This window comes from Zonotrichia albicollis, chromosome 2 (assembly GCF_047830755.1).
Source record: "Zonotrichia albicollis isolate bZonAlb1 chromosome 2, bZonAlb1.hap1, whole genome shotgun sequence".
Classification (NCBI taxonomy): Eukaryota; Metazoa; Chordata; class Aves; order Passeriformes; family Passerellidae; genus Zonotrichia; species Zonotrichia albicollis.
In genome coordinates, this window is record NC_133820.1 from 44,129,044 (window position 1) to 44,150,323 (window position 21,280).

The 21,280-nt window shown below is 41.5% G+C and overlaps 1 protein-coding gene across 20 annotated transcripts in view; it reads right to left on the reverse strand.

The window, feature by feature from the left end:
- The window catches only part of TENM4 (teneurin transmembrane protein 4), a 1,564,491-nt gene that overhangs the window by 78,989 nt on the left and 1,464,222 nt on the right, over positions 1 to 21,280 (reverse strand). For all 20 annotated transcript variants that reach the window (XM_074535017.1, XM_074535019.1, XM_074535018.1 and 17 more), the window contains 2 exons: positions 19,477 to 19,693; positions 5,951 to 6,070 (listed from right to left, as the gene is read on the reverse strand). In XM_074535017.1, the coding sequence (XP_074391118.1) occupies positions 5,951 to 6,070; positions 19,477 to 19,693 (337 nt within the window). The remainder of the gene's footprint in view (positions 1 to 5,950; positions 6,071 to 19,476; positions 19,694 to 21,280) is intronic.

The window sequence follows — 21,280 nt, forward strand, 5'->3', positions numbered from 1 at the left end:
AGCACCACCTCCATGTCAGGCTCCAGCAGCTGTGAAAACAGAACCATGCAGCATTTTTTAGCAAGCGGTGTTGCTCACAAGCTGGTTTTCCCAGAGTCCCAGGGTGCAGCTTTCAAGTTATCTTGATGAACTAAACAAAAGGTAAACCCAAAATCAAGCAGAAAAAAACAAACGGAAAACACCTTCCAGTTTCTCTCAGTGAAATTACATTTAACAAAAAGAAAACTGTCCTGGGATTGAAGAAATAAGATAATTTTATTTCTGTTTTTGCTGCTCATCTCTGATGTATTTTTTACCACTCCATAAAAATCATACTTGTCGTACAGTTGTTTTGTTGTTTTTCTTTAAAGACCCTGGAGAAACAAGCCGAAGGATGAAATTATCTATTTATCCAAAGCAGCTCAAAAAATAAAAACCCCACAGGAAACTGTAACCCTTTCTCATGTCTCTTCTCTGAAAGCTCATTGTTTTTGGTATTTCTGAAAAAGGTAAGCAAAGGCTGCTGAATGCAATATGGAAAAGGTCTGGAGACTTACTTGCTGTTTTATTGTGTTCCTACATCCAGGGATACTGAGGACCTGCAGCCTCTTTAAACTATCACTTTAATAAAATTTGAAACTTTATTCAAAAATGTGGTTTATAATCCAGTACTGATACTTTGAACTCTCTGTTAATTTTGCTTTACACAAATGCATACAACAGAGTAGTTTGAGAGTTGTCACTTTAAATTCATGCCCTGTTATATAAACAAAGTCTCTAGTGCAGTAATTAGGCTAAAAACACAAGCAAGCCTTGAAGTTATAGGAGTTTTGCTGAGTCTAAGTAATGTGACTTAAACAGGACCAGGGTCTCACTATTTCAGGCTGTATCTGAGCAATGTTATAGGAGAGACCTGGAATAAAGTGAGTCCCCTTACAGAGGTGAAAAATTTATCTCACTGTAATTCTAAAACTGAAATTTTACTTACTCATTTGGAGACTTTATCATGCCAAAAAGAAACCCAAAAACCCCCAAACCTGGAGTGACAAAATCAGCTTAGAAACCAATCTAGCTAAACTGATGCAATTGTATCTTTAAAGTCCCTTACTTTAAAACCCCAGTTATTTCCCTGCTATCAGTAAACTGATTTAGTAAATCAATTTAAGGCAACTCAGTGCACATTTTCAAGAATATATATTCCTATGGTGAATATGCCAAATAATAAACCTGCTGAGTTTTATGCAGTTATCTCATGACCCCTGGAACAAGGTAACTGCTTGCATGTGTGCTCCCATTTATTCTCCAAACCAGAATGACACTAAAGATGGGAGGGATGACCCTCTATGACTGGGAATGCTCTGGACTGCATGCAGCCTGCTGCTGTAGTTCAGGAGGACCTGCTTCTTGTCTAAGAGCATCAATTCCTTAAAACAAAGTTGACCCAATCACATGAAAACTTTGCTGTACAAAAGCTGATGAGACATGCCCTATTAAAAAAATACTCAAACCCATAGAAAAGATAATAGAAACTGGAACAGCATGAATTCTTTACATGATTTGGAAAGTGCTTTACATATGACATTAAATAAATACTAGAAAAATCAGTAAGGAACACAAGTAAATATTAACTCTCTTTCACTGGCTGGCTCATTGGACTGGGAAAGTCAAGAGATGCATCTAATTGTACCCACTAAATCAGAGGCTGGGATTAGAAATCAGGATGTCTGACAACATTTTCTGCCCTGCCAAATTTTAGCTTGAATGGTCTTATATAGTTCAAGGTAATTTACAGACCACTGAGGAAGTCACTGGACTCAAGGATGGATTTCAAGGACTTTGAGTGACCGGGTCGAGTGGGAGTTGTCCCTGCTTATGGCAGGGGAGTTGGAACCAGAGGATCTTTCAGGCTGCTTCCAGCCCAAACCATTGGGTTCCATGAATTTTGGTGTTCTTTAACTTGTCCATTTATGGACAAGTGGTTTTTGTCCATAGAGTACCTACAGAGTCCACAGACGCACTGATGTGCCTGTTCATTTGACAAAATACCTGCAGGTATCCCTTAGCCAAGTTGGGAGGTATATTCATTATTCTGGAGGCTCAGCACTGCAGCTGGATAATTTGTTTGATGTTTGTGCACCAGGTTTCTGTAGAAGCAGACTGCCTTGAGAGGAAGGTGAAGAAAGTGAAATCAGAAGAGCTGACACCACAGAGTCAGGGGGTACGCTGACTCCCACCAGTTGCCTACAGAAATCACAGCTTTAGGATGAATCCCACTTGGTCACAGATTCCTTGCTCTGAGACAGCTGATCTCTGTCATTTTTATCACTTAGAGCTGGGTATCTGCTGGGGGCTGTCAGCAAGCTGCAGCCCTGAGCTTCTTGAAACTAATTTAGCTTTTGGAGGCTGGCAGCCACTCCAAGGAACCAGGAGTCCACCGAAGCCTGGTGGAGCATACAGATGCTTTGGCTGCATTGCTTTCTGCCCTGTGCCCCTGCTCAGCTGGACTTTGGGAAGCACAGAGCATGGAAGGAGCATCCCTAGCTTGAACTGCCAGTAGAAGCAGATTTGTAGCATGGGGGGGTTACCTCTCACCACTGAAGAATCAGAAAGAAATAGTTGCTTGAATATTACAAAGGTCTGGAGCCTGGATGGCAGCAGTCACCTCCATGCTCTGTCCCTTTAGCTTTCATGTTTGCTGGCTAGAGGTCCAGTTACAACAGGGCCCCTCTGTGCTAGGTACAGCACAAGTGCAATGTAAAGAGATGGTTTCTTTCCTCAAAGTATTTGTAGTCTAAATTAATGATTACATACAGCATTTGGGTGTTGTACACACACAAGGAAACAGACAGACAGACAGAACAAAAGGTTATGACAGGCACTGTGTTCTCCAGCCACTCCTGTCTCAGTTTATACTTGTGCCTGGTGTTACTTTGTTCCAGGTGCAGAAAATCCAGCAATCTTTTAGTCATATTTATCTGTTCTACTGGATACAGATTTTGTGCTGATCCATACACAGCAAGCTAAATATGAGAGTGTGGTTTTCTACATTTTCCCACAAAGTAGATTCAGTAAGGTTTCCAAAGATACCCTTAAGCACAAATGTTCAAATTTTCTCCTTTTTGCAGCAATGCCTAAGCCAGTGGCAATAAGAAGACACCAGCTCCAGGGGTGTCCTCTTTCTGGAATGTCTCTTTATCATCTGCATTTTATTGTCATATCGTTGAAGGGTTGGAGCATCGCTTGGAAAGCCTCCCAGTCCCCACCAGTGTTACAGTAGGTGTGAACATCCCTGAGTGTGAACCGGACAGCATCAAGCACATGTGTCTAGCACATGTTCTTCTTTTTCATTACAATTCTGTTTCTCTGGCCAACTCAAATGAAACTTGTGGATTAGAGAGGTGCTAAAACCCATAAATCCTCTCCCAAGTGCTAGTGGTTAGTAGTCAATATGTAGAGCTTATGCAGCTGGAAGCCCTTCTGTTATGCTTTTGTTCTTAAAAGAAAGGGAGCCAATTAGCACTGACAAACAAAAGATAAGATGAAAGACATTCCCAATTTGCACTGCTTTTGTTTTGGTTGAGCATGATTGCTCAGATTCTGCCTCTAACACAACCGTAATCTTAATGACTTCCTAATAATTTCAACATGAATTAACAAGAATATATCTGCTGGGAGCAGGAGACATCTTTTTCTATGCATGGGCACTACATTACCAAATTGCTGGCTAAAGATTCTAGGTGATATCACTAAATTAGTAATAATAAATAATGGGAAGGGAAGGGAAGGGAAGGTTCCGGGAAGGGAAGGTTCCGGCAAGGTTCCGGGAAGGGAAGGGAAGGTTCCGGGAAGGTTCCGGGAAGGTTCTGGGAAGGGAAGGGAAGGGAAGGGAAGGGAAGGGAAGGGAAGGGAAGGGAAGGGAAGGGAAGGGAAGGGAAGGGAAGGGAAGGGAAGGGAAGGGAAGGGAAGGGAAGGGAAGGGAAGGGAAGGTTCCGGGAAGGGAAGGGAAGGTTCCGGGAAGGGAAGGGAAGGGAAGGGAAGGGAAGGGAAGGGAAGGGAAGGGAAGGGAAGGGAAGGGAAGGTTAGGTTCCGGGAAGGGAAGGGAAGGTTCCAGGAAGGTTCCGGGAAGGTTCCGGGAAGGGAAGGGAAGGGAAGGGAAGGGAAGGGAAGGGAAGGGAAGGGAAGGGAAGGGAAGGTTCCGGGAAGGTTCCGGGAAGGTTCCGGGAAGGTTAGGGAAGGGAAGGGAGAGGAGAGGAGAGGAGAGGAGAGGAGAGGAGAGGAGAGGAGAGGAGAGGAGAGGAGAGGAGAGGAGAGGAGAGGAGAGGAGAGGAGAGGAGAGGAGAGGAGAGGAGAGGAGAGGAGAGGAGAGGAGAGGAGAGGAGAGAGGCTATTCATTTGTTAGGGAACTACAAGGATCATCAAGTTGAGCTGCCTTACAAGTTCAGGGCTGATCAAATTAAGCCACGTTATTAAGGGCATTGTCCAAATGCCTCTTAAAACACTGACAGGCTTAGGACATTGAATGCCTCTAGGAATGCTGAGGTTACACGTGATGCTGGTAACCTGGTGTGCATCTACAGTGTGAGCTGCAGCTGAGCTCCTTGGGGGGCAGGAGGCCAAGCCAAAGCCTGAGGCAAGAGGCAGGGAGCTGCCAAGTAGCCTCAAGGAGAGACGACAGGAGCTGACAACTCCAGACTTTCCCAGGCTTAGACTGTGAGGGATAAAAGTCTAGGGTTTCCTTTGACCAGGGTCCCTCCTTGCAGGCAGTAGCTTGGGCTCTTTTGTTATTTAGTTATTGTACCAAGATTAAATTGTTTTAGGGATCTGGACATGAGACACTGCTGCGGGACACCTGAGGTCTAGTGGGTGAGCAACCCCGGTGTGACTGTGTGAGTGTGGAGTGTGGCTACAAAGGGACCCCTGTCCCAGCTCAGGTCGTGTGAGTGGCTTCTGGATAGTTGAACAGGGAAGTTTGCTTAACTGGAAGCCCACTTCAGTGTTTAAGCACCCTCTCAGTTAAGAAATGTTTCTTCATGTCCAGTCTAAATCTCTCCCGGTTTTGAACCATTCCCATGAGTCCTATCAGTGGATACCAAGGAGGTGAGCTCAGTACTTCCCTCTCCACACCTGCTCCTCAGGGAGCTCTAGGAAGCAATGGGGACACCCTTCAAGTCTCCTTTTCTCTGAGCTAGAAAAACACAGAGTCCTCATATGCTGCTCATAGGATATTCCTTCCAGCCTTCTCACCACTTTCTTGCCCTCTTCTGGACAACATTAAGGGACCTGAACACTTTTCTTAAATTTTGGGGCCTAGAACTGCATGCAGGGCTCTGGGCGAGGCCACACCAACACTGGATACAGCAGGACAACCACCTTTTTGACTGGCTGGTCATGCTGTGTTTGATACACCACAGGTTGGGGTTTGCCCTCTTGGCTGCAAGACACACAGCTCTAACAGCTTCTATTCAGCTGTTGCTGGCCAGCACCCTCAGATCCCTGCATGCAGGGTTGTTCTCCAGCCACTCCTGTCTCAGTCTATACTTGTGCCTGGTGTTACTTTGTTCCAGGTGCAGAAAATCCAGCATTTTGACTTTTTAAAATCCATACCATTCATCACAGCCCAATGCTCCAATGTACCTAGATCCCTCTGCAAGGTCTCTTGTCCCTCAGGAGCATCAAGACCACCTCCCAGTTTGGTACCATCAGCATCCTGCTAATGGTGCATTCGACTCCTGCATCCAGGCCATTGATAAATACATTGAACAAGACTGGCTCTGGAACTGAAGAGCAAGGAACAGAACTGGGGATCAGTCACCAGCCAGATGAAGCCTCAAAACAACCAACATTAATGAACCAACATCTTCAAAAGGCATGAATAATAAATGTGCTCTTGGAAAAAGTTTCTCTTTAGTGGTCATGGCAATAATGCTGTTACTGCTGCCTGAACACTGTAAGTCCCATACAGACATCCTACCTGCCATCTTGTCTGCTGATTGTGTATCCAAACAGAGGATTGTTGACAAAGCTGATGTTCACTCCAACTAAAGGGGTCCCATCTGCTGTCATCACCTGGCCTCGAATCACACATGCATGTCTGCAAGAAAGAGAAAAATAATAAGAAATAGTAAGTTTTTTGGACAAATGCAGTTTCTTCCTCTGTTGATGTGGCTAGGAATTCCTATGGATTAGAAAGCCAAGGCCTTTATAACCTGTAAAGCTGGAGGTCATACCATGTGTTTTGATGGTGGGATGCTGCCCTTGAAGGCTTTCTCAGGCATTGTGTAAAAACCTTGGATAATCAAAGTGAGGTTTACAATTACCCTATTATATGAAAGCAACTGCTGCAGCATATCCTTAAGTATAAATTTCTGTAGGATTTACAACATCACACCGGAATTTCACACAGTCACAGAATCTCCTGACATGGAAGGGACTCACAAGGATCACTGAGCCCAGCTCCTGGCCCTGCACAGAACAGCCCTCAAATCATACCATGTTCCTGAAAGTGTTGTCCAAACACGTCTGCAACTCTGGCAGGCTTGGTGCCATGACACTCCATCAGGAGCCTCTTCCAGTGCCCAACCAGCCTCTGAGTGATGAACCTTTTCCTAACAGCCAGTAGTGTCTTAACAGTATTGCCCTAATTAAAAGCAAGGTGTATTTTTAAATCAAAGAGAGCTGAAAATTACCATGCAGTACATGGACATATTTAAGGCACAAAAGCCCCAGAAGATCCTGACCAAGGCTTGGCAGCTCATTTCTTTCCCATTTGGGAAAACCACGACAGAAAATTTGCTGGGTTCAGAAAGCTTCCTTACAATTTGCCTGTGTAGCTGAGCACACTAATAGGATGGGCTTTTTCTTCCCCTCTTTTTCTTCCCAAGTTTGGTAGATTGCACCATTTTATAGGCTACATCTCTTCCAACTACTCTGTGATCTATAATATGCTCTTTTATCTAAGGATTTCAAGGACCTTTACAAACACTGATTAATACAGCCAGATTGGTATTTTACAGAGAGAGAAAATAAAACATGGAATGATTTTCAGTTGTCCAAGGTCAGTCAGAAAACCTGCAGTAAAGCCAAAGACAAATTTTCTTGGTTCTCATTCCAAAGTCTGTTTCCAGACTTCTAAGTCATTACTACATTGCTACCTTAGAAGCTTCCCATAAAGACAAAACATCACATGTCTGTGAGAGTGTCTGAACCCAATTTTTGGCTGAAGGTAACTATTTTTCTGAGCAGCAACAGCAAATTGTAGTGTCAGTGCGCTAACGTGACCCAATGAATAATTTTTCTAAGTGCTGTCCTGCTGGAGAGCAGAGATTGAAAGCCAATGTTTCTCCAGGTGCAGAACCAGATCTCAGCTAGAGTAAATCATCCCAGCTGCACTTCAACGGAGCAATGGTGCTTTGCTGGTTCACTGAGGCAAAGGATGATTTCTGCAATGTTTTGTAAAGATGATTTCATAAACACACATCATTAGGGAAAGAGCCAGTTACTTTCTTACAGTCCTAAAAATCTGAGATTGTATAATGCAAGGAGATAAAGCATAACTTCTATTTAATAAAAGCTGCACAATTTTTACATTCCACAGTACAGCAGACCATTTGCCAGGGAGTCTTAAAAAAATTCCTGCTGATCTAAATGGAGAGCTCCAATATTATCAAAAATTACTGCAGCAATACCAAAATCTGTCTGCAATCTGAGTTGTGACTATATTCACATGTAATTTTGGAATAGGTCACAAGAAAATTAGATACTGGAAATTATTTTTATATCACTGAGTTTTCTCTGATGTATCATCACTGACTTCTTAGGAGTCATGTAGGAAAAGACTTGGACCAAGTTTGGAGCTAATAATCCAACAATCCTACAATGGTTTGGGCTAGAAGGGATATTAAAGGCCATGTAGTTCCAAACTGCCTGCCCTCCACTAGACTGCTTTACTCAGAGCCTCATCTAACTTGGCCTTGAACATTTTCTGGGATAGGGCCAATGAGGGGAATAACATCCTTAATATTTCTTTTGCTTCTCCCATTAAGGGCTCTAACTCAGCTTTCCATATATAACAACTGGAAAACAAGAATCCAGTAGAGTATTATGCACATCACTCTCTAACACACAGGTAGAGCATAACTCAAAATAAAATGCCATGAAATATGCTTGGAAAAATGTCAATGCTTGGAATAACCCCAATGAAGTCAACAGGTCACCACCTGCAGTGCAATTTTTGTGTAAAGTGAACATGTCTGAGCACATCTCTGAGCCAACAGCAGAACCTAGGCTCTTGTTTCTCAGTTTTTTTCATGACCTGCTCCACTCTGCCCCATCTTCTTTTCCATGCTTCAGAGAGACCAGAGTGGGTTTGGAACTTCCTTCTCTCAGTTTCTCATCAAATGAGCTGAATATTTTATGGAAGATAAGGAATCACTGCAAACTCTTTCATGAATACTAACACCTGAGTACAAAAGAACTGATGTTCTGTACCACATATTCAAGTAAACAGTGCAACTACAAATGTTTTAAAATAATAAGAACAAGATCATACATTTCTGTGAATCCAAGAAGAACACTTCCACCTGTTTTTTTTTTTTCCTTCTAAGGGGTCAAAGCAAGTAAAGAAAAACATACATGTTGCAGGTGTCTCTCCTACTGCCCTACACACAAGACACGTCCAGGCAGTTTTAAAGTTCTAAGTAACAGTGCAAGCAGCTTGGCCTAGACCCTTGGCTCAGTAAACCAGTGATGTGCTTTATATCCACAAGCATCTGCTCCATTACATATCACTGACAATTACTTCTACAAGCACCAGCACAAGGTGGGCAAACAGCGAGTTTCGTCTCACCTACACCTCATTTGCAGCTGTAGCAAATGCATTTGACATCCCACCTTTGGAAGGAGACTCAGTACCTATCCTGGATGATGCTTCCCAGCAGTCATCCAACTCTTCTAGCACACCTATGTGCTCATGGACTTGGAGGCTGTCTCTTCTCAGAGAAGCAGCTTGTCAGCAAACCCAGCTGCATCCCCACCCTCCTGAGGACTGTAACCATGGCTTTATTTCCATGCTTTAAGGAAAGATGTTACCACTAAGGGGACATCATTCCCAACCCACAGCAGTAAAAAGAAGATGGAGTAAGATGCATGAATCTGAATCCATTTAAAAGAGATAGAGATGGAAACTGGAAGAAAACTCAAGCCCAGACTGTCTCTGATGAGTCTCAAATCTTCTACTTCCCTGGGTGATAAAATTTGCCCCACTTGAATAAAACACAGTGCATTGGAAGCAGCTGGCTTCTCTAGTGTCAACATGTCCTTTCTGGAGACAAGATTGAGTGTCTACAATGCCCCAAGCCCCCCAGGATCCTGGTTAATGCTAATTTAGTCAGCTATTTCCTTCAGCTGACCTTGGTCTAAATGCAATTACCCTGCAAAGAAGTTAAGTGGTACTGCTAAGATGCTCAGCTCTGCTAGAAGGTCTCCAAATACATTTACATAAAATTATCTCTCACGTTAATAGAAGAGATTTATTCCATCAGTCCAGGCCTGCTAGTTCAGAGTGTTTTCTGCAGTTGAACAAAATTCAATTTCTTGTAGCCCGAGTCTCATCTTTTCAATAAATTATTACCAGAGTCCACCTATTGCCTCTGATTTTTGGTTTTTTGTTTGTTTTGTCCTTCACTACTGTTACTTAAGACTGTATAGATTCTTGTTTTACAAGGAAAAGCAGTCTCCATTTCTCCTCTTCTTTAATTAGACTTTTCCTTTTAATTTTTTTTTATTTGTCATAAAAACTTGTTTGAAAGACCAAATCATTGTCAAAATGCTATTTACGAGGCCAGATGGTGTATCAGACAATTTTACACTGTTGCTTTGTGAAGTTACCCTTTATTCCCAAGAAAATTAAATTAAGTCTTTCTGCTAAGATCTGGGCCACAGTGGCAAAGCAGGCAGGGGCACTCTGATGCCTTTACGTTCCTATTGCTCAGAGACAAATAAAATTTGACAGACTGTCAACAAAATTCAAGCAGACCAAACCAGCCTTAGAACAGAAGCCAGAAAAGTAAATTCCCCAAAAGCCATTTCACCTCATGGGAGCACGTTAAAGATTTGTCTTTAATACTAACTCTGATCCAGTGTCTCACAACCTAGACACTGGTCCTTCCAATGCACTTTAGTCACAGATGATTTCTGATGACAGTGTGCTTGGCATTTTGAAATACGGGAAAAATACTGTTTCTGTTAAGCACTTTTCATTGTAAGAAGAAAATTCCATGCATCCTCAATCCCACTTTTTCTGCAAGAAATGCATATTCTTGCTTTGACTGAGGATAGGTGACATGGAAAATCTCACTCCGATTAATTTCTGTTGCTCCTCAAAATACTTCCCACATACCTCATTCTCGTTTAAAGGTTTCAATGTGTGAAAATGGTTATCATGACTGCTTAGCCATCCTCAGCCAAGTCATTAATAACAAATATTTTAATGTGACATAAGAAATATTTTTGAACTTACCACTTTAATATTTTATTGGCATATATAAATATATATGCATATATATAGGATTTATCCTTCTCCTCAGGATAAAATTTCAACAGAGCTCCACAGAACAAAAATCCAGAAAGTTATAATTCATTGGGAAGAATGTTATTAATGAAAAATGATCTCTACAGCCTTTCCGTGTGACACCAGTCATGTCAGCTGGTCTGTTTATGTCTCTTTACTGCACCTGCAAAATAAGAATCACCTCCTTACAGAGACATAAGAAGAATAATTGTAGTAATGTGATAATCCCTTTGCAGAGGGATTTTTACATTCTCATGGCATTCATCTGTGATCTGCTCAGTCTGATAAGTGCCTAGAAGTGCAGATGTGCTACAGTCTCTTGTCTTTAGCCTTGGCAGTGGCCTTTTTGCTTGAGAGTAAGAGAGGATAAAGCAAAATGTACCTCGTCCATTTTGGGTTGAATGCGCCCGTCTAATGTCAAACAACCTCAGGGCAGCCTTGTACCAGGACAGACAGAGCACTTGGTAGAATGCCAGGTAAAAGCTAAGGGCATCACGATCAAACACACGGACACACAGAAAATGCCTGAGCTGGCAGATGAAGGACAAAAGAAGAAGAGGAAAGATCAGAACATAGAGACGTTCAAGTTCATTGCTTGTGGCAGTATTTCCCTCAAAAGCCGTCTGTAAAAACAGCCCTTCCGACTCGCCTCTTAACTGTGGAGAAAAACCTCCTGACAGTCTTTCCTTGAACTGAGTAAATCTGTCTGGCTTTTTTAGTTCAGTTTAGTTGTAAGAAAAGCTTAAAGTCAAAACCTATGTACTGCTCTTAGCTGCCATGTGAATTAAGGAATTAAGGTAAGGAAAAAGAATGCAAATGATCCTTCTGAAGGTCTCCTTGTTAAAAAGAAAATAGGCAGACTTTTATATAGGAAATTAAAATTGAAGAGGACTCATGCAGAAAGAATCCCACACTATCATGGACAGCACAAGTGAGCTTCTGAAAGGGCTTGGCACATGCTGGGCAGCTGGGATACAATCCTGCTGGATTTAGCAGGACTTGATGCAATAGGACATGGAACAATGATTCTAAACTAGAAGAAGGTAGATTCACACTAGATTTAAGGAAGAAGCAGTTTATTATAAGGATGGCAAAAAACCTCTACAGGCTGTATGGGGAGGTTGTGGCTGCCCCATCCCAGGTTGGATGGGGCTCTGAGCAACCCAATACAGTTGAAGATGTCCCTGCTCATGGCAGGGGCTAGATGGCCTTTAAAGGTCTCCTTCACCCAAAAATATTCTATGATTCTAAATACTGATTAGGCTCATCTGAGGAGTTTGCACTAAGGGAGGCACCAGAATGCTGGTGTCAATGTGACAAAGGGACTAAATGCACTAACATTTGACTATATCCCATAAGGGGACCTGTTAAGTGGCACTGACACTTAGACATGGCTTGGAACAGATCCTGCCACTCTGCTTTGTGAGCCACTGATGGAACAGGGACCCTGGAGAAGGAGAATCGGTGACAAAGAGCAAAGATTTTAAGAGCTCTGAACAGAATCGGTAAAAGAAAGCCAATTCTAAGTTGAAGCAAGAAACTGCACCTGCCCTGTTTGTTTTACCTACTCAGTGAAGGTACTAAACAGATCTCATCTCTAAAGGATCAGGAGATGCTGATGATTATGTGGGTATGGTCCTTAGCTATTAACCTTTTGCAAGAAGTCTTCTACAGTATTTACATATTCCATGAAAGAAATAGCAAAGCCAAGTGAATGAAAAGCTCCAGTGAAAACCCATTACTTAAATTGCCTGAAGGACAGGGGAAAAAGCTACATAATGCTCAGATACTTTCATAGATGTGGCTAATGACGTTGGTTTTTGAAGTCAAAAAAGAAGTGCTTATTAATCAATATTTATAATAACATCTCTAGACACAGATTTTATTCTTACTGTCTCTTTAGATCTGGTCTAACTTGACAGTATCAATCCAGTGAGTGCTCTTCCTCTGACATTTTTAGTATACATGCAAGCACTTGGTTTTGTGATCAATTGCTCAGTTTCTTAGGCTTCCCACTGTATGCACCTGACTCCATTCTGCTCTGTGAAGACTTATAAACTGATGGTTCTTTAACATCTCCTTGGGCATCATCTTTTTTTAGCAGCATTAGTGACTGCTGGTTGTAGCTCCTCCAAAAGGAGAAGGAGGTATATTTATTGCATGACAGCTTGGTAACAAAATGTAATATCCTTTGAGGACCTCCTACCGCTCTTAGAAATTCCATGATCATTGCTCTCACAAGAATTCCCTATTGGCTCCATTCTTGAAAGACTCAGGCCCTTATTGCTTTGAATACTTCTCCCAGGAATTGAACATTATTCACCTTCTTGATGTGTGTCCTTTTATCTTTATGACAGCCCAATCTTCCTCTCTGATCTGCCAAGCAATCTGGCCACTCTTGGATGCCACTCCTGCCATTCAGAACATCTTGTGTCTCTGTGCCTCATTGACTCACTATTTTTACACCTCAAGATTTCTCAGTTGAACTATAACTGTAAGGTGGGAGGGTAAGGGATATGGGAAGGCTACTCAGCAGAGGAAAAGATGCTGATGACATCAGTGGAATTGTAAAACTGCCTCCAACTGTTTAAATGAAAGTATTTTAGAACAGAGCTTTATAGGAAATGCAACACATAATAAAATTGGGCTGTGCTTTACTGCGAAGTTTCAATGAAGAATCCTTTTACTCACAGTGTGATTGACTAATGCTTTAGGAGCTGATGACTCTCTCCTTTTCTCCAGTAAAACCAAAGAAACACTCCTGCTTTGCATAAGGTATTAAAGAAACACAATCACACTCATAGTTTTTTAGGTCTGTACAATCCAAATCAAATGTCTAGTAGTACATAAGGTACAAGATAATTTTTCCACCTAATACTGAATTATGCTTATTTCATGATTTTTCAGAAGTCATTTTACAGCTATTATTTCTATGAGAGACAAAGACTTTATGCTGCAATAACTTTCAGAGATGAATAGTTTATTCATGTCAAGTCTTCACTAAAAATGTCTGCAGAACTTAGTAGCTCTGTATTATTACAGTATTTTACATCTGGTATTTATTTTGTAAGCATTGGCCACATATTCAGCACTGCAGAAGAACAGAAATAAAAGCACTGCCTTTCATTGAATCTGAGGCACCATGAAAACAAAACCAAGCAGAAGAGGAGGAAAAATACATTATTTCCAGGTTAATTACAAAATTATCTCTCCTTTGATGATCATAGGGGAAGTTCTTTAACTACATATAAGCTGTCTGATAGATTTGTAACGATCAAAAGGAATTAGGGAAAAAATGTCCAATAAAATACAAAAGACTTTATATTTGGGATTATAAAACTGCTTTTTTATATAGGAGGTTTTAACCAATTTAGCAAATAAATGCTACACTCAAAGGACAGACTCTTTCTGATATGGCAGCTTTTTTCAGAGGACAGTAACTTAAGTACTGAATAAATATTTAATCAAATATCCATGTGCAGATCCAAGAGAATGCGTACACCATAGTTTGGACTCCTAAATCCAAAACTGCACATTAGTACCTCTGTAATCTGGGAGGTACTTAAATATCAAGCCTTCAAAACTTGCAAGCATGAAAAAAACTCCTAATGATCTGTTTTCTGCACACTTGAAGAGCTCCTTGGGACATAGGCATCACCTGAGATCTTTTAATTCCAGGTGCAGGATGGTGCATTGTTTCTATCAATTGCCTCACTGGGCCTTGCAAGCATGCCCAAATCACACAAGGAAGATCCTACTCCTTCCCTTGTGCTTTGTCATAAATATCTAACATTTAAGAAACATTTTTAGAAAGCTGCAGCCCAATTTCTCTAATGACTGTACACAGGACTTATAGAATTACAGAATCATTAAGGTTGGACAAGACCTCGAAGATCATTGAGTCCAGCAAAATTTCTTTTACTGACAGTTACAAAAGAGGAATATAATTGCCTCATGGTTACACTATCTATGTCATGGAAAAGAACATAAATATGGACAGGAGTTTTACTTTCATTAAGTCTTGCAGGTACAAATTCCACAAAGTTGATGTAAGTAGCCATATAATTTATTATATGGGAATAATGTTATGCTAAACTCAAAATCAGAGGGCAAACACTGGTAAAGAAAATAAGCCCTGTACATAGGAAAGATAAATTTTAAAAGTATGCTTTGCTCTTAATTCCTCTAGAAGGGATAAATTACCAAAATAAAAAACAGTAAGTTTTTAAAAAGCTATGACTTGTACCTAATAAGGAGTTCATATGAGTAGAAAGCATCAAAAGAAGAATGATGCCTTTGGAAGACAATAATGCTAGGAAGAAAAGGGTCTGAAGACTTGCTGTGTTAGCCTGTTCTAAAATATGGAAAAATATGACCTTGCTTCCATCAATACAGGTACCATGCTGTGCCATGAGTGCTCACCCTCAGAACACTGGATGCTGTTTCATCTCTATGACAAAGTTTTAGATGCAGCATTCCAAGCTGTGCTAACCAAGCTGTCCCACCCACCCCATTGCTTCTGGGTGTCTGTGTACAGTGGGTGCATCTGACCCAGAGAATTTCCTGCTGATGAAGGGAGCTGCATCTGCCTGGAGTTGGACCAGAGCCATGGGCTGGACCAGCCAGCTCAGGAGAAATCATCAGGATTAAAGCTACACCTGGTAAGTTTCGGTTCTTTGACCTCTAACTTTGTCTTCAACTAAAGAAGTGTTTCTTAGGTCACTGTATCAAAGTCACACTTTTCTTGATGGAAAAACATGGAAAAGACAGAGCACCTTGGTTTCCTTGGGAAGAAACCTCAGAAAGATCTGCTGGGGTGAACCCACAGCCCTCCATGAATGGGACTAAATGTGTGAAAAGAAAAGAGAAGATGCTTTGAATTTATGCATAGAATCAGAGAATGGTTTGTGTTGGAAGGGACATTAAAGACCATCCAGCTCCAATGCCCTCCCATAGGAAGGGACACCTACCACTAGATCAGATTGCTCAGAGCCCTATCCAAACTGACCTTGAATACTTCCAGGGATAAGGCAGCCCCAGGTTCTCTGGGCAAACTCCCTCAAGGATACTAAGAAAACACAGCAATGTTCTTCAAAATCACTTAGGAGTGACCAGAAGGACCACCAAAACATTCTGAAAAAACATTCTTAGCTCTTCTTTGGCCATGATCAATATTCACAGTTTTGGTTTTAATTGGACTTGGGACCAATGCAATTTAACTCTGACACTAAACCCCATTTATTTATTTATTTATTCACAGTAAAACAGTGCACATGAGTGCCTAGAGCATACCTATCTCTCTGAGTTTCTAACTGTGCTGTGTAACCCTCTCCACCTGGATCAGTAAGGTACACTGTTCTGCCTGGCACACAGAAGGGACACAGGAAGGTTGAGTGACATGTTTACAGATGCCTTGTCACTCAGTAATGGGAAAAAAATGTACAAAGTTAATTTGATCAGAATTTTAAATCATCAAAACCAACTTTTTATGCAGACTACTGACCTGAGGGCAATCGGGGACTACTCCTGCAGCTAATAACAAATGGTGCTCTCTGATGTTTCATGTAACTCAGATGGTTATTTCTAGCTGCCCAAGTAATCAGAGCAGGTTGATATTATTGGCAGCAAGTAGATATACACAATCTGTCTCAAAAAAGGAGGGGTATAAAACACAGTTACTTTAAAATGGAATTATTTGAAATTCTCTTTACAAAAGTGACAATTCTAAACATGGTTTTCTGAGGCACTTTAACCATGCCAACACTTAGCATAAAAGACTGTAGACCAGGGCTGTTCTTGCTATTTTATGAACCCTCAAAAGAGAACAAATATATCAGGTATCCTACTTTATAGTCAACTTACTGACACCACTGCATCTTGTGCTACTCCTTATGGTGATGGACAACTAAGAATGGCTTAAAAACAACAAAGCTAACAGTAAGAGTAAGTGGTTTCAGAATCAATACAAAAATGACTAAATAGTAGAGGAGTACTTGTTATCTGTTCATCAAAATGATGCGAAAAGACATTCTGCGCATTCAAAATTTAATTTAGCTACTCGCTTTATCATCATAAACACTCATTTCAATATGGGTAATGATTATTTTTTCTTCCCAAACATGAATAATATATAATTGCTGGTATTTGGGAAGAGACAAGGTCTTTGCCTTTATCCATCAGGGTAATTTATCATTGTCTTTCTTTTTCTTCTGCACTGGTGAGAGAGCTTGTCAGCTCAGCTTGTTCTTAAGAAGCCAGAGTGTAATTCAATAATAAATTCACTCAAAGGCTAGCTGTCACGAGACATTCATTTATTTGTATCCATTAGGTGATCTGCATGGCTGTTCTCTCTGAAGAGTGGCTTAGCTGTAGTTTTGAAGCTCAGGAAATATATTGCAGAGATATTCAGTCACCTCCTCCATGCTGCTGCCACTTCCGCACAGGCCAGACAGGGATGCAAATGTGCCCCAGTTCTCCCAGGGTGATAATTGGTCAGCCATGACCTAGTGAAGCCTGGAGGAGCACTCAGTTCCTGACCTGAATGGTGAGTGTGCCTGTGCCTCTGGTGCCCATGCAGGATGCCAGACACATAGGACACAGAGATCCACGCCACCTCTGTGTTGCCTGCTCATGGGGGATTGCTCACAGCAAATGACACGGATCCAACTCCAACCCTACTCCATGAATACGATGGCGTTGGGACAGAAAGATATAGGAAGTTCCACGAACAGCAGTCTACAGTCCTGATCTACACCAAGAAGGAGATGACTTCATGAATTATCCCATCAGCAACAGGAGAGGGCTGTCCTAAAGCAGGATGCTGGAGCCCTCTATAAGAATAACTCCCTCTTGTCAGACAAACTTCTAAGCCAGCAGCTGGAAGGAGTGATGAAAACAGCTCACCTTGCCCCCATTGGCTGCTGTGATTTTTATAGAGACACTGAGCAGGGATCCATGGATAACAGGGATATTATTACCTGTCTGTTGGAAAGGCAACTGGTGAAGTTTCAGTGACAATGCTACTGAATAAAGGGCATATCCACACATGCAAAAACAGGCAGTCTTGCCTGTCCAGACTAACTGGGTCCCAGATGGTCCCAGACCATGCTTTCCCACATATCAGTCACTGACTACTGCTGAAGCACTGTCATTTCCAGGGTGACCAGAGGAGCTGTTCAAAGGTCCAGCTTTTGGGGAGGTGAAACAAGCAACTGAACTACAGAGAGAGGCCAAATAACCAGAAAACCTTTGCAATGGTTGAGTTTATCCAAATCTACAGGATCTTTAAGAACTAACAGGAACATGTGATGTCTTTTAAATCCCCAAAAGAGTAGTGGCATTTTCAACAACCCAACACTCTCATGAGTCTGGACCAGGTGCTGTCTCAGGGAAAAATATACCTTCTGTTGAGGTTCTTCAATGTTAGTTGCAATCACTCTTACAAATCAAGATACTTAACTTGAGAGATGCAATACAATACCAGCTTGAGGTGACATATCTGTAGACCACATTTAGTGGCACACACCCTATGCTGCTAATTTGAGAATAGAAACCTCATAAATCATTGCTACCTCTGTATAATTCTTCATCCTAACTTAAGCAGAACAAGTTTTATTACTTCCACTGCATTTAATCAAGAGCAGTCATTAAAACCCTTCCTATCGATCTGAATCTTTGCCTTCCTTCACTCCAGTAACCTACATACCAGACAGACATTTATGCTAGGAGGTGCTCATTTTGAATTCTGAATCTCTGTCCAGTACCTGTGATCCTCAGAATGCCAATGAAGGACAACTATTTGCAACATAAAAGTAGTTATAATCTGAGTCACTGTTGTCAGTTTTCTTGGACCCTGACAACCTTGGAAGCATCAAGTATCAGGGCAAATATCACACCAGGCCAATTTCCTGACACTGCTGTGATGATGTCAGCCTGTAGACTACCAAAACAGGCTGATGGGGAGCTGGTACCCAAGAGATTCTGGCAGTGTCCCTCCATGAAAAGCATTAAGTCAGAGCTGGAGGGGCCTGAGAGGCCACTTGAGATGTAAGTGCTGAAATAAATACCCACACAAACATGAAGACTGGGTATTTTCAGTGCCAACCTATTAACTGCTGTGTGTGGGAAAGCTGAGAGTAAGCAGTTCATGACTGGGTGAAGCTCAACAGAGTTCAAACCTATGTGTTGACAGCCACCTCTAGGATCAGGGTCACTACTTCTGAAAGACACCATTCAGGGCAGACACTGAGTGATCTAGGAATTTGACACCCCAGTTACCCTGCTACAACAAATGATTTTCAGGGATGATCAGCCCTGACAGACAGGAATATACTTTAACCAAAATCCTGAGATGCAGTCACAGAAGTGAACTACTATGTTTTGTTTCCCAGTTCCTGCTTCTTGATGATGACTGCAGCTATAAAGAATTTCTTGATTTTAAAACCAATCTATATTCAACCTGATTGCTTATATTGCAAATCACTCTAACAGCCATCTCTAGATGGTATGATTTTCCTCAGTTCTTCTGAAGTCTCTAATATTCACACTATAGATCGCAAAATTTTAGTTTCCTTCTCTTTTGTCTCTGTCAAAGGAAGATCTGTCTCTGCTCTTTAGGAGATACTTGTGCACAATGTCAATCACTTCATCTAGAAGAGCTGAATGGATACCTTTCACTCCTTGAAATAAGGAAAGTGAGTAAACATGGAACTGCTCATATATGTTGGAAGAGAAGCATCTTGCCATACTGGCTGGCAGGAAATTGTAGCCGAAGAGACAGTCAGCAGAACTACATCAGCCACAAAAGTCTTCAAGTACCTACTTCATTAAAAAATTTTCATTATTCTGCATCTTGTTGCCCTTCCATGTCTTAAAATGGCCAAGTGGCTTATGCTTCACCACTTACTGAATCAACTCCAAAATTCACTTACCCGCCTTCAAAAGGATTGTCCCCTGGGATGACGTGAGTGCTGTCCTTGCCAATCAGGAACTTGATTCGATCATAGAAGGAATGCAAGCTCTGCTGGGAGACAGGGGCTTGTGTCTCCTGGATGATATCCAGGGGGTCCGGGGAGCCCAGGCACAGAGCATTAACGTGGCAGAGCGGCTGTAAGCAGCAGTCTGGGTCCATGCAATCCACCAGGCCATCTACAGAAGGGTAAGGAACATTTTAGAGCAATGGAAACATGGAGTGCTGCAGACTTCAGGTTGCAAGAACTCCTTCCAATGCAGACAACAGAGAAATGTGGATTTTCATTAACATTGAGTAAGGCATGTTCTCTTAAAGTCACAATAAGAAACTCAAAATACACATTAATACATAACATAAATATGCAGTAGTATGTAATACATGAAAACTCATATATGAGACTGAGCTGTCAAAAAAGCATATTTTAGATTAATCCTAGGATGTGCCATTCCACAACTCAGTCACTTTGATAACAAACTCCAGAGCCCCCAAAGATTGTTGTGGGGTTTTTTGCCAAAATACACAACTTCTGTACCCCTCTTCTAATAATCACATCACACCAAAGCTACCAGGTTTGCTTTCAGCAGGACTGAATAGTGAATAAAGCCATGGTATCTACCATGGTTGCAGAGAGATCTATACATGTAACTTAGTAAAATAGAGTAGAAAGTATAGGATATTTTGCTGGGAAGGTTTGATCTCTTTTGACCTTGGTCACATTGATTTGATACCAACACAGTAACAGATGACCTCAAACTCTCAGGATATAAATCTTGCACTTTCAGCACCATTAAATTAATAGTAACAACAATAACAGCAGTGGACACACATGAAAAGGTTTGCTGAGTGTACTCCAGTAAAATAAGGGTTTGCATACCTGTCAAGCCATGAAATGCAGACAGTACCACTCCCCCTCCTACCGCCATAGCAACATGCCCCATTCATTTGGAGATGCCACTGCTCATTGCAAACAGCACAGTAAAAAGCAGTGACAGGAAAAGAAATACCAAAAAAAGCTCAAAAGAGATTTGATGAAGCATCACATTTAGCAATAAAACTTGTTAGCATGTAGTAGAGACAGATCTTTAAATCAGATAAGGGAACTGGATGTTTTTGTTCTGGGGTAATGGGATACGGAGCCCTTCACTTCCAACTCATCAGTTCAAGCAAGACAGTTTGACAGGGAATGAAAATTACTACCATGTGATGGCTGTTCCCAGACCCATGTGAAATGAGTGGTTGGTCTCTGTGCAGCTGCTGAGAGCTCCATATGTCACAGACACCACCTTTACAGCATGTGCCTGGAGAGCAACACTGTCCTGAGAGGCAGAGCCCTCCTGAAGGGGGATGAAAACTTTAGTTTTCAGGATAATGGATTTTTTTACCTCAAAGAAACAGTAAATTAAAACAAGACATTTTGTTATTATTACTGTTTGTGAGCTTCCATTTTGTCCCATTTTTACCAGTATGAATTAGAAGTCCTTTCACTAATGTCATTGGCATTACTTTGTATTTACTGCAATATAAATAGGATGAAATCTCATCTTTCATTGTTCTAGTACTTAAGATGGCTCACACATCATGGACTTGAATTCTGTTGAGTTATACCTGTTCCAATCTTGGAATAGTTTAATGTTTAAAACACCACTGAATCACTGACATCATCTTTCATGTGGTTACTCACACACAGAAAGCTGAACAAGCCTGGTAGGGGCTCCAAGAGCTTCCAAGTAGGTCAAAGACAATGAGAACCTGCTCTGTGCACA